Below are 11,950 nucleotides of genomic sequence, written 5' to 3' on the forward strand. Positions count from 1 at the left end.
GATTGTTTCATTCGACCAGAATGCCTGAATAATTTCTGACCTTTTTTCTTGACCCTGTCGACCAGGAAGCAAGGTAAAATCCTGGTCGAATAGACCCTGCCCGAATTTTTGTCGATCTGGGCTTAAAAGAAAGGCTAAATCGGTCAAGATAATGTGTTCTGACCGAAAATCCTAGTCGAAGATTTCTGCTCAAAAAAAAATATATATATATATATATACAAAGCAAAAATCCTGGCCGAAATTCGACCAGGACTCCTGACCGAAAGCATCCTCCTCGAAAAGCCTTCGACCAAGGCACAGTAGAGGCTAATTCGACCAGGATCTTGGTCGAACAGGATTCCTGGTCGAAATTTTTATATAAAAAAAAAAAAAAATCTGAAAAATTACAGAAAAATAAGGAAATTCCTTAAATATTTTCTGAAAAATGTTAATATTTTCAGAAATAAGGAATAAATCCAGAAAATTAAAGGATAAATCCCAGAAATTAGGGAACAAATCCAGAAAAATAAGGAAATTCCTTAAATAATTTCTGAAAAATGTTAATATTTTCAGAAATAAGGAATAAATCCAGAAAATTAAAGGATAAATCCCAGAAATTAGGGAAAAAATCCAGAAAAATAAGGAAATTCCTTAAATAATTTCTGAAAAATGTTAATATTTTCAGAAATAAGGAATAAATCCAGAAAATTAAAGGATAAATCCCAGAAATTAGGGAAAAAATCCAGAAAAATAAGGAAATTCCTTAAATAATTTCTAAAAAATGTTAATATTTTCAGAAATAAGGAATAAATCCAGAAAATTAAAGGGTAAATCCCAGAAATTAGGGAAAAAATCCAGGAAAATAAGAAAAATTCCTTAAATATTTTCTGAAAAATGTTAATATTTTTAGAAATAAAGGATAAATTCCAGAAAATTAAGGGAAAAATCCAGAAATTAAGGATAAATCCCAGAAAATTAGGGAAAATCCCAGAAAATTAGGGAAAAATTCCTGGAAATTAAGATAATTTCTGAATAAAAGGAAGATTCATTGTAAATGTGTAGGTCGCTCCACACTTTACGCAAAACAAAACCCTGTAAGGGGACGAATAGATTTAACTTCCGCGAAACCTAATCAATGTTTCCCAAAAGTTGGGGGGCAAATGATAGGGATTAATAAGTCCTGATTTTATAATTAATGGGCTGCTAGGCCCAATAATAAGATGTATAATATTTAGACCAGAAAGGTTAAGCCTGATGGACCAGATCAGGCCTGGTGGAATAAAAAAGGCCCAAAAGCCCTGATTATTAATTAATTTCGTAATTAATTAATAAGGGAAAAATTAGCTATTGAGAAGAGTCCCGATAAGGATATAAATCCTTATAGATTAGCCTCAAGGGGACCTAAAAGGATAAGGAATCAGCTTCCTACTTCCTAGGACTCCTAAGTCTATCCTAATTCAGAGGCTTGTCCACCAAGTCTCCTATACCAAGTCCAATTCAAGGACTCCCACATCTATATAAGGGGTCTCACCCCACAAATCAGAACTACGTTTTTTGGCTTGATTCTCTAATTCACAGAGATACGTAGGCATCTCGTAAAGGCAGATTGAGTCACGAAGCACGAGAGCAGCCATTAAAGGCCTTGAGCTCCCGAATCTTAGTAATAAATATAGCAAATAATAACATTAGCTTTTTATCCATAACAATCCCGTTCACCATTTTATCTTTAATCATTAGAGACAATGCATTGTAGTTCGCATGCCCTAGGCGCATGTGCCACAATTTCGATTCTTCTTCTTGCTTTGACAAAAGACACTTGGACTTTACAGTATTAATAATAATTTTGTAAAGACTATTTTGGGAGTAGTTTATCTTGACTATCGTATACCCACAACAGTTCTCCTTCTATTGCAATTTGATTCCCTTCCTCTGTTAACTGCCCAAGACTTATGATATTATTCCTTAGAGTTGAAATATATAATATACATTATTAAGGGTACGAGTTTTTCCATTTTTCCAAACAAATGACACATATCCCTTTCCTTCAATTTTCATGGTGGAACCATCCCCAAAGCTCACCACACGTGAGATTTTCTTATTCAATTCTGTGGATTTAGATTTAAAAACCGTCATATGGCTGCTCGCTCCGTTCTTTAAGTACCACATGTTGGATTCACCTTGTAGTTTGGTCATTTTTGATAGAATTAACTGCTTTTCAGTCAAACAAGTATCACCTAAATTCTTTTTGTCATACTTTGCCAGAAGCACTGATGGCTCATCGTCTTCAAGCCTTTCCATATTGACTTCCTCCTTTTCTTCCTTGTTTCTTCTGGGCTTTCAACATTCAGCAGCGAAATGGCAATACGCAGAGAAATTGTAGCACTTCAGATTGCTCTTGTCACAATTTCTTTTGTATTGGTTAATCTATCAGCTTGTACATTCCATCTCAGCACAGCTCATGGTCTCTGTTTATTTAAACAGCCTGTCATAGCTGCCACGTAGGCGTAACAGAATTAGTGACTTACATCACCTATATATAATCAGATAGACTTAGCTGTGAAGTAACTAACTGAAACACAATGATAGAAATATAGAAATACACTTTCCTCTCTGTAAATAAACACTGGTTCTTATAGATAAAGCTTCGATCATTTCCTTCATACTTGAATGTTAATGTGCGTTTTTGATGTTCTCTTCAATCTTAGTTAGATAACTGAAACTTACATGGTATCAGAGCGGTATTGATCGAATTTCTGCTGAAATTCATTACCTTGTTGATCGTTGTTGAAGATTTGTGATGAAATTGATGTGTCTGTTGAAGATCTCTGATTGATTAAGCTGCTAAACGTCTTGTTCATCTTAAAATAGGTGTTTTCTAATTCAATCTATGATTTATTGTTACATAATCTTTGAATGTTGATATTCGATTAGTTGACATAAGAAAATACACTCGATCGATTATTTCTTATCATCGTTCTGTTGAATCTGTGCCGATTTTCTTCCGGTCTTCTCGATTGTTTGATCTCTCCCTAATTTCCTGATTGATTGTTTTTTGATCTCTGTCAAGTTACTTTGATATCGCCGATTAATTGAGAAGCTTGTTATTGTCTTGTTAATCTCTGCAAATTGAGTCATAGTAAAACAACAATTGTTGAAAGTTATGGCTGATTCATCAACTACACACACAAATCAAGTTAATCAGACAAATCAAGATCCATCGAGTATATACTACATTCATCCCTCTGATTCTTGCACTAATCAGCTTGTTTCGGTCAAATTTATTGGAGAAGGTTTTAATAATTGGAAGCGGAGTATGATGTTAACTTTGTCTGCTAAGAACAAATTAGGATTTGTAAATGGCACAATTAGTATACCTGAAGATGTTTCTTCTGATGAGTATAAGGCCTGGCAACGCTGCAATGACCTTGTTATCTCCTGGATCTTGTTTAATTTGGATGAAAACATAGCTAGGAGTGTTTTGTTTCTTAAAACTTCTAGAGCTATATGGAGAGATTTAGAGGAAAGATTTGGTTATGCTTCAATGCCTCAAATCTCTTCTCTAGAACAAAAGTTATCTGAACTACATCAAGGACAACTTACTGTTTCAGAATTTTATACAAAACTCAAAACCCTATGGGATAGTTTGGATGATGCATATCCCCTGCCTACTTGCACTTGTGAGAAATGTTCCTGTAATTTGACAGGACGAATTCAGAAAATGCAACAAGAATAAAGAGTTCTTCAGTTCCTTATGAAACTGAATGATAATTTCTCAGTTGTAAGAGGAAATATCTTAATGATGACCCCAATGCTGAATGTGACACAAGCTTACAGGTTAGTAGTTCAGGAAGAAAATCATAAGGAAGTATCAAATCAGACTTCTCAGAATGATGCTTTGGCATTTGTTGCTGATAGAAGAAGGTTTAATGGCAATTACTCTAGTGCTAAATTTTAGCAGCAATTCTCTAATCAGCAATCATATCCTACTTCTTCACATCAGAATTCTAATTTCCAATCTCAATTCATCAGAAAACCGGGGAGTTCTTACTATTGTACAAACTGCAAAATCAATGGTCACAGTATTGAAAGATGTTTTAAGATTCATGGGTTTCCACCTGGTTTCAAACCTAGGGAAAGGAAAATAGCTGCATTTTCTCAGAATGCTAATATGTCTGATCAGAGTCCTAATCATACTGATGATCAATTGGTTTCTAACTCCAATTCTGTTTCTACCAGTGTTTCTACCTCTGTTCCTCCTATTTCCATGGATCAACACAATCATTTGATTGAATTACTTGGAAAACAGAAGTTCATAGACAGGGATCAAGATATTCAGAATCATAATGGACATGCCTTACTTGCAGGTAAAATGTGCTTATTGTCTTCATTTACTAAAGAATGGTTTCTAGACAGTGGGGCTACAGATCATATCAGTCCTTATTAAGATGATTTTTCTACTCTTAATCCTATAGCTGAGACAAACAGTTTCATAACTATACCAGATGGAAGTAAAATTAGGGTAACACATGTTGGAATAGTGATTTTAAATGATAAAATCACATTGACCAATGTGCTTCTCGTCCCTACTTTCAATTATAGGTTGATGTCAGTCCGTAAACTCTGTCAAGATATGCATTCTAATGTTATATTTTCTGCAACACAATGTCATCTTCAGGACCCTTCTCGGAAGAATCCACCACTTCTTCTTGGTGAAATCCACACTGGTTTATATACTGTTACCCCTCAACATGTTGTCTCAGCTCCTCAGTTCTTCCAGTCTTCGGCTGCATATCTCAGCATTTCAGATGATTCAAAGCTATGGCACCTTCGTTTGGGACATGTTCCTTTCTCCAACTTAAAGTTGATTCATCCTACCTATAAAGTGCAAGAAGATGCTACTGATTCACTTTGTCAAATCTGTCCCAAAGCTAAGCAAACTAGGAACTCATTTCCTATTAGTAGTATAAAAAGTTCTGCTATTTTTGAATTGTTACATGTTGATGTATGGGGACCTTACAAGGTTAAGAATCATAACAATTGTAATCAATTTGTTACTATAGTTGACGATTACAGCCGTTATACGTGGGTACATTTGGTTAGATACAAATCTGAAGTTCCAATTGTCCTCTCCAAGTTTATTGCGTATGCTGAAAATCAATTCTGCTGTAAGGTTTTAGCTATACATTCAGATAATGCTAAAGAATTTACTGAAGGGTTTCTGAAATCATTTCTTTAATCCAAAGGTATTATACATCAAACTAGTTGTACTTACACACCACAACAAAATGGAGTTGTAGAGCGGAAGCATCGCCATCTCTTAGAAACTGCCCGAGCATTACAATTTCAGTCCAATCTACCAGCTCATTTCTGGGGTGAGTCCATCTTATGTGCTACATATTTGATAAATAGGATGCCCCTTAGGAGCATTAATAATAGTACACCATATTGCATACTTTTCAAGACAACTCCTTCTCTTGATAATTTGCGTGTGTATGGTTGCTTGTGTTATGTTTCTTCACTTAAACATACTCGCACAAAATTTTCTTCTCATACCAGACCTTGTGTATTTGTGGGCTATCCCTGATAAGTGGCATTTTATACCACTTAGAACGTCTTAAAATGGCTTAAATTGATGTCTTGAAATCAAGTATTTTGTGTATTTGATGCGTTTTTCTAGTGTTTATGCATTTCAGGGTATTAGTTGCATTTCGGAGGAGGAATCATCAAGAATAAGCCTTGGCATGTGTTCACCATTGCGAGAGGAAAAGAACGGGCAGATTACGGCGAAGAAACGGAGCAAACCTGGATTTTTTCCAGTAGGGTCCTGCGCGCCCGCGCAGCAATGCTGAGCGGCCGCGCAGCAGCCTTGCGCGCCCGCGCAGAAATGCTGAGTGGCCGCGCAGGGTCGGGGAAAAGGATAAATTATTTTAGACTTCTACTTCTGTTTGGCTTCCAACTTCTATGTAATCTGAGTTTTATGGGACTATTATATAAGTAGATTTGAGACGTTTTCACAGAGAAAAAAAAAGAGATTATGTTTTAGATTGTGTTTTGCGCAAGAAGCGAAGGAGATAAGGAAGAAGACCGATTTAGCACACCGCAACGAAGAGGAAGCATATATTCTTGTGATTCTTGTTTCGTTGTAACGTTGGATGCTAGTTTTCTTGCTTTGACTTATTTACTCTTGTGACGTACTCTGTTTTAATATAATTAGTTTAGTTATTATTTTCTTGTGTTGTTTATCATGATTTCATATGAACCCATGATGGCGATAAGTTCTATTATGGGCTAATAGTGATCATGGGGTTTCAACAGATTTATTAAGAAATTCTTTAGTTAATTGTTTAATACTTTAGTGTGTGATAATTGCATGATATCTAGTATTGGTTGTGCATATTCGTCTTATGTGCGTCGCGAACATATAAGATAGGGTGTTAATCTCTTGTGAAGCGACGGTGGATCTTGAGATTTAGAACTTGCCATGCTAGCATAGGTTCATGTACGTTGTGCATGATTAGTGGGTAACTCTAACAGTTTTATTTACCCTATGTAATCAAAAGGAATAACTTGTGCTTAAATCGTTGTGTTGTCAATTTCTGTAGACATATAGGAACTCAACATAATTGATGACTATTCAACTTCTATCTTAATTGTGGATGTTTGGTAGAATGGTATTAGTACAATGAAAGTTGGCTTTTATCAGTTTTGTGTTATTCGATTAATATCATCACTGTCACATGCTAAAGGTAATAACAATGGCTATAGAAGGAAGTAATAATGAAGTTGTGATCTCATGAGTGTTTTATTATTGATAAATTGAAGTGTTAGTTAAGTGGTTAATTAAGTAGTTAATTATAATTAATATTTAATCAACAATTTTAAGTGTTATCTTAACATTGAGAAGTAATCATACATTGGTGAGTGAGTTTAATTAGACAATAACTTAGTCTGAGTCTCTGAGGGAACGAACTAGAAAGTATTCTATATTACTTGCGAACGCGTATACTTGCGTGAATATTAGTGCATGTTTTTGCCCTAACAAGTTTTTGGCGCCGCTGCCGGGGACTCGGCGTATTTGTTTAGTTTATGTACTTACCATCATTGGTCATTAGGACTCAGTGATTAGGACGTAGTAGTTAATTACTCTTTTCGGTTGTGTTTCAGGTACTTTAGCAAGCGTTTATGCAAACTCGTTCTCGTGCTCGCAAGAGGACCTTAGATACAGCTGAGGAGAAAGACGAAGTTCTTGATACTCCGGAGAAGTTAGATTTTGAGGATTCGGATTCAGGAACTGAGCAGAAAGAACCAGTAAACATGGGAGATCGTATTGTTTAAGCTGATCCAGCTCTTATGGATTTTTCTCGGCCTAAAATTGATGACATTCAGTCAAGCATCCTTCATCCGGCTATTCAAGCTAACACCTTTGAAATCAAGCCGGGCACTATTCAGATGGTGCAGAATTCTGTTTCTTTTGGAGGAGCGGCAACTGAAGACCCCAACATGCACATAAGGAATTTTGTCGAGATCTGCAGCACTTTTAAGTATAATGGTGTGACTGATGAGGCTATCAAGTTGAGGCTTTTCCCATTCTCACTGAGGGATAAGGCTAAAGACTGGTTACATTCTGAACCAGCTGGGTCTATCACTACGTGGCAAGATCTTACGCAAAAGTTTCTGGTGAAGTTTTATCCAATGGCAAAGACTGCTGCTATGAGAAGTGCTCTTACTCAGTTTGCGTAGCAACCTACAGAATCTATGTGCGAGGCTTGGGAACGCTACAAGGAAATGTTGAGAAAATGTCCACATCATGGAATGCCGGATTGGATGGTAATCACTGGTTTTTATAATGGTTTGGGGGCCCAATCTCGGCCCATGCTCGATGCAGCAGCTGGAGGAGCCTTATGGGCTAAAAGCTATACTGAGGCGTATAATCTTATAGAGACAATGGCTGCAAACGAGCATCAAAACCCAACTCAGAGGATGACGTCAGGCAAGGTCGCAGGTATTCTGGAAGTTGATGCAGCCACCGCTATTGTAGCCCAGCTCCAAGCGCTATCAATGAAGGTTGATTCTTTGGCTATGTATGGAGTTAATCAAATAGCTATGGTTTGTGAGCTTTGTGCAGGTTCTCATGCTACGGATCAGTGTTCTCTTATCAACGAATCTGTTCAGTATGTGAATAATTATCAGCGACAACAGCAGCCTGTGCCAGCAACCTATCATCCTAACAACAAAAATCATCCAAATTTCAGCTGGGGAAATAATCAGAATGCTATTCAGCCACCATATCAGCAAGGAATGAGTAAACAGTTTAACCCACCTGGATTCCAGCAACCACAGCAGTATGCTACAAGGCAATCATATCCTCAACAGGGAAGTGCAGCTGCACCTACTAGTGCTGATTTTGAGGAACTTAAGCTGTTGTGCAAGAGTCAGGCGGTTTCTATCAAGACCTTGGAAAATCAAATCGGTCAATTAGCCAATGTAGTGCTCAATCGTCAACCTGGCACTCTTCCCAGTGACACGGAAGTACCAGGCAGGAAGGAAGCTAAAGAGCAAGTCAAGGCTATTACCTTAAGGTCTGGAAAAGTAGCTGATGCTGAAAAGGCAAAAGAAGTCGAAGCTGAAGTTAGAGATGAAGAATCTAAGCAAAAGGAGAAAGTGGCGGAACCAAAGAAGACTACTGTTGAACACACTCTGCCTGAGGCTAATACAGGGGAGAAACAGCTCTATCCTCCACCACCTTTTCCTAAGAGATTGCAGCAACAAAAGCTGGATAGACAGTTCGGGAAGTTTCTGGAGGTGTTCAAGAAACTTCACATCAATATACCTTTCGCTGAGGCTCTGGAACAAATGCCTAGTTATGCGAAGTTTATGAAGACTATTCTTTCAAGGAAGGTGAAACTGGATGACCTTGAAACCGTTGCTCTCACGGAAGAATGCAACGCTGTTCTGCAGCAAAAGTTACCACCAAAACTGAAAGATCCAGGAAGCTTCACCATTCCTTGCACCATTGGCAATCTAACTTTTGATAAGTGCCTTTGTGATTTGGGAGCAAGCATTAATCTGATGCCCTTGTCGATCTTTAAAAAGCTGGATCTTCCTGATCCAAAACCCACATACATGTCGCTACAATTGGCGGACCGTTCCATTACTTACCCAAGGGGCATAGTTGAGGATGTGCTCGTCAAGGTGGATAAGCTCTTCTTTCCTGCAGATTTTGTTATTCTGGATTTTGAGGAAGATAAGAAGATTCCCATAATCTTGGGAAGGCCTTTCTTGGCTACTGGTCGTACCTTGATAGATGTGCAAAAAGGGGAACTTACTATGCGGGTCCAAGATCAGGATGTGACCTTCAACGTATTCAAGGCAATGAAATTCCCTACAGAAGATTAGGAGTGTTTAAAAGTGGATGTGATTGATTCCGTAGTTACTTCAGAACTCGATCACATGCTAATGTCTGATACATTGGAAAAGGCCTTAGTGGGGGATTTTGACAGCGATGATGAAGATAGCAACGAGCAATTACAATATCTGAACGCTTCTCCATGGAAGCGAAAGCTCGACATACCATTTGAATCTCTTGGTACTTCTGACCTTAAGAATGCTGAAGGGAAGCTCAAACCATCAATAGAGGAAGCACCTACCTTGGAGCTCAAACCATTACCTGAACACTTGAGGTATGCTTTTTTAGGTGATTCATCTACGTTACCTGTTATTATTTCAGCTGACCTTTCAGGTAGTGAGGAAGACAAGCTCTTAAGGATTTTGAGAGAATTCAAATCGGCTATAGGATGGACCATAGCAGACATCAAGGGGATAAGTCCTTCATATTGTATGCATAAAATTCTGTTAGAGGAAGGTAGTAAGCCAACTGTGGAACATCAGCGAAGACTGAACCCGATCATGAAGGAGGTGGTGAAGAAAGAAATTCTGAAATGGCTAGATGCAGGCATCATTTATCCTATTTCTGACAGCTCGTGGGTGAGCCCCGTGCAATGTGTACCTAAGAAAAGAGGTATCACTGTGGTCGCAAATGAAAAGAATGAGCTCATCCCTACTCGAACAGTTACAGGATGGAGAGTATGCATGGATTATAGAAAATTGAACAAAGCCACAAGGAAGGATCACTTCCCTCTCCCATTCATTGATCAAATGCTTGACAGATTGGCGGGACATGAGTATTTTTGTCTTTTGGATGGTTATTCCGGCTATAATCAGATTTGTATTGCACCAGAGGATCAGGAAAAGACTACCTTCACTTGTCCATTTGGCACATTTGCTTTTCGTAGAGTTTCGTTTGGGTTATGTGGCGTCCCGGCCACCTTTCAGAGATGTATGATGGCTATATTCTCTGACATGATTGGAAATAACGTCGAAGTGTTCATGGATGACTTCTCCGTCTTTGGACACTCATATGATGAATGTTTGAATAATCTGTGCGCCGTACTCAAAAGATGCGTGGAAACTAATTTGGTGCTTAATTGGGAGAAATGTCATTTTATGGTACGTGAAGGCATTATCCTTGGGCATAAGGTCTCTAGCAAAGGTCTGGAGGTGGACAAGGCCTAGGTGGGAGTCATTGAAAATCTTCCCCCACCTAATTCGGTGAAAGGAATCCGTAGTTTTCTCGGTCATGCGGGTTTTTATCGGCGATTCATCAAGGACTTTTCACAGATATCTAAGCCGTTGTGCAATTTACTTGAGAAAGATGTGCCTTTCAAATTTGATGATGAATGTTTGGCAGCATTCGAGACTCTCAAGGAGAGTTTGATCACGGCACCAGTTATTACAGCACCAGATTGGATAGAACCGTTTGAGATGATGTGTGATGCGAGTGACTATGCGGTAGGTGCAGTTCTGGGACAGCGCAAGAAAAATCTCTTCCATGTGGTCTACTATGCGAGTAAGACTTTAAATGGGGCCCAATTGAACTACACCACTACTGAGAATAAGCTTTTGGCTATAGTCTTTGGCTTTGAGAAATTTCGATCTTATCTGCTTGGTACGAAAGTGACAGTATTCACTGATCATGCAGCTATTCGCTATCTGGTTTCTAAGAAGGATTCGAAGCCGAGACTCATTCGTTGGGTGCTTTTACTTCAAGAATTTGAGTTAGAGATCAAATATAGAAAAGGTACTGAGAATCAAGTAGTTGACCATCTCTCTAGGTTGGAGAATCCCGATTCTACTTCACAAGATAGGACGTTAATCAATGAATCTTTTCCGGATGAGCAGTTGTTTGCAATTCAGGAGGAAGAACCATGGTTTGCAGATATTGTAAACTATCTTGTCAGCAATATAATGCCGCTTAATTTGACATCCACTCAAAAGAAGAAGTTTCTGCATGAGGTGAAGTGGTATATGTGGGATGAACCATATTTGTTTAGACAGGGAGCTGACCAGATCATCAGGAGATGTATCCCGTTCTGTGAGACGGAGGGGATATTATGAGACTGCCATTCCACGGTTTATGGTGGACACTATGGAGGTGAGAAGACGGCAGCTTCTGCAAGAAGGTTTTTTCTGGCCTACTTTGTTCAAGGATGCTCATCAGTTTGTTTTAAGGTGTGATCGTTGCCAAAAAGTGGGAAATTTGTCAAGGAAGGATGAGATGCCATTAAATGTGATGCTTGAAGTCGAGGTCTTTGATGTGTGGGGAATCGATTTCATGGGGCCTTTTATCTCGTCTTGTAATAATCAGTACATCTTGCTGGCAGTCGATTATGTCTCAAAATGGGTCGAAGTTAAAGCTTTACCGACAAATGATGCAAAGGTAGTACTAAATTTTCTTCATAAGCAAATTTTCACAAGGTTTGGAACGCCTCGGGTAATCATAAGTGATGAAGGATCGCATTTTTGCAACCGTAAGTTCACTTCTATGATGCAGCATTATAATGTGAATCATCGAGTAGCTACTGCCTATCATCCGCAAACAAATGGTCAAGCGGAAGTGTCTAACAGAGAGATA

General features: G+C 38.3%; 1 protein-coding gene and 1 non-coding gene across 2 annotated transcripts; one reads left to right on the forward strand and one right to left on the reverse strand.

Annotated features, from left to right (window-relative positions):
- The first annotated feature begins 2,334 nt into the window (after positions 1-2,334).
- Positions 2,335-5,215, forward strand: LOC141685191 (uncharacterized). The gene is made up of 5 exons (XM_074490307.1): positions 2,335-2,440; positions 3,117-3,671; positions 3,756-3,813; positions 4,060-4,343; positions 4,452-5,215. Exons 1-5 carry the CDS (start codon positions 2,335-2,337, stop codon positions 5,213-5,215), a joined length of 1,767 nt encoding a protein of 588 aa, XP_074346408.1.
- A 2,471-nt stretch (positions 5,216-7,686) lies between these two features.
- Positions 7,687-7,793, reverse strand: LOC141687953 (small nucleolar RNA R71). The gene has a single exon (XR_012561427.1). It is a non-coding gene; the product is annotated as a small nucleolar RNA R71 (small nucleolar RNA).
- Between the last annotated feature and the right edge of the window lie 4,157 nt (positions 7,794-11,950).

The sequence above is a fragment of the Apium graveolens genome, chromosome 9 (genome assembly GCF_009905375.1).
Source record: "Apium graveolens cultivar Ventura chromosome 9, ASM990537v1, whole genome shotgun sequence".
NCBI classification, from domain to species: domain Eukaryota; kingdom Viridiplantae; phylum Streptophyta; class Magnoliopsida; order Apiales; family Apiaceae; genus Apium; species Apium graveolens.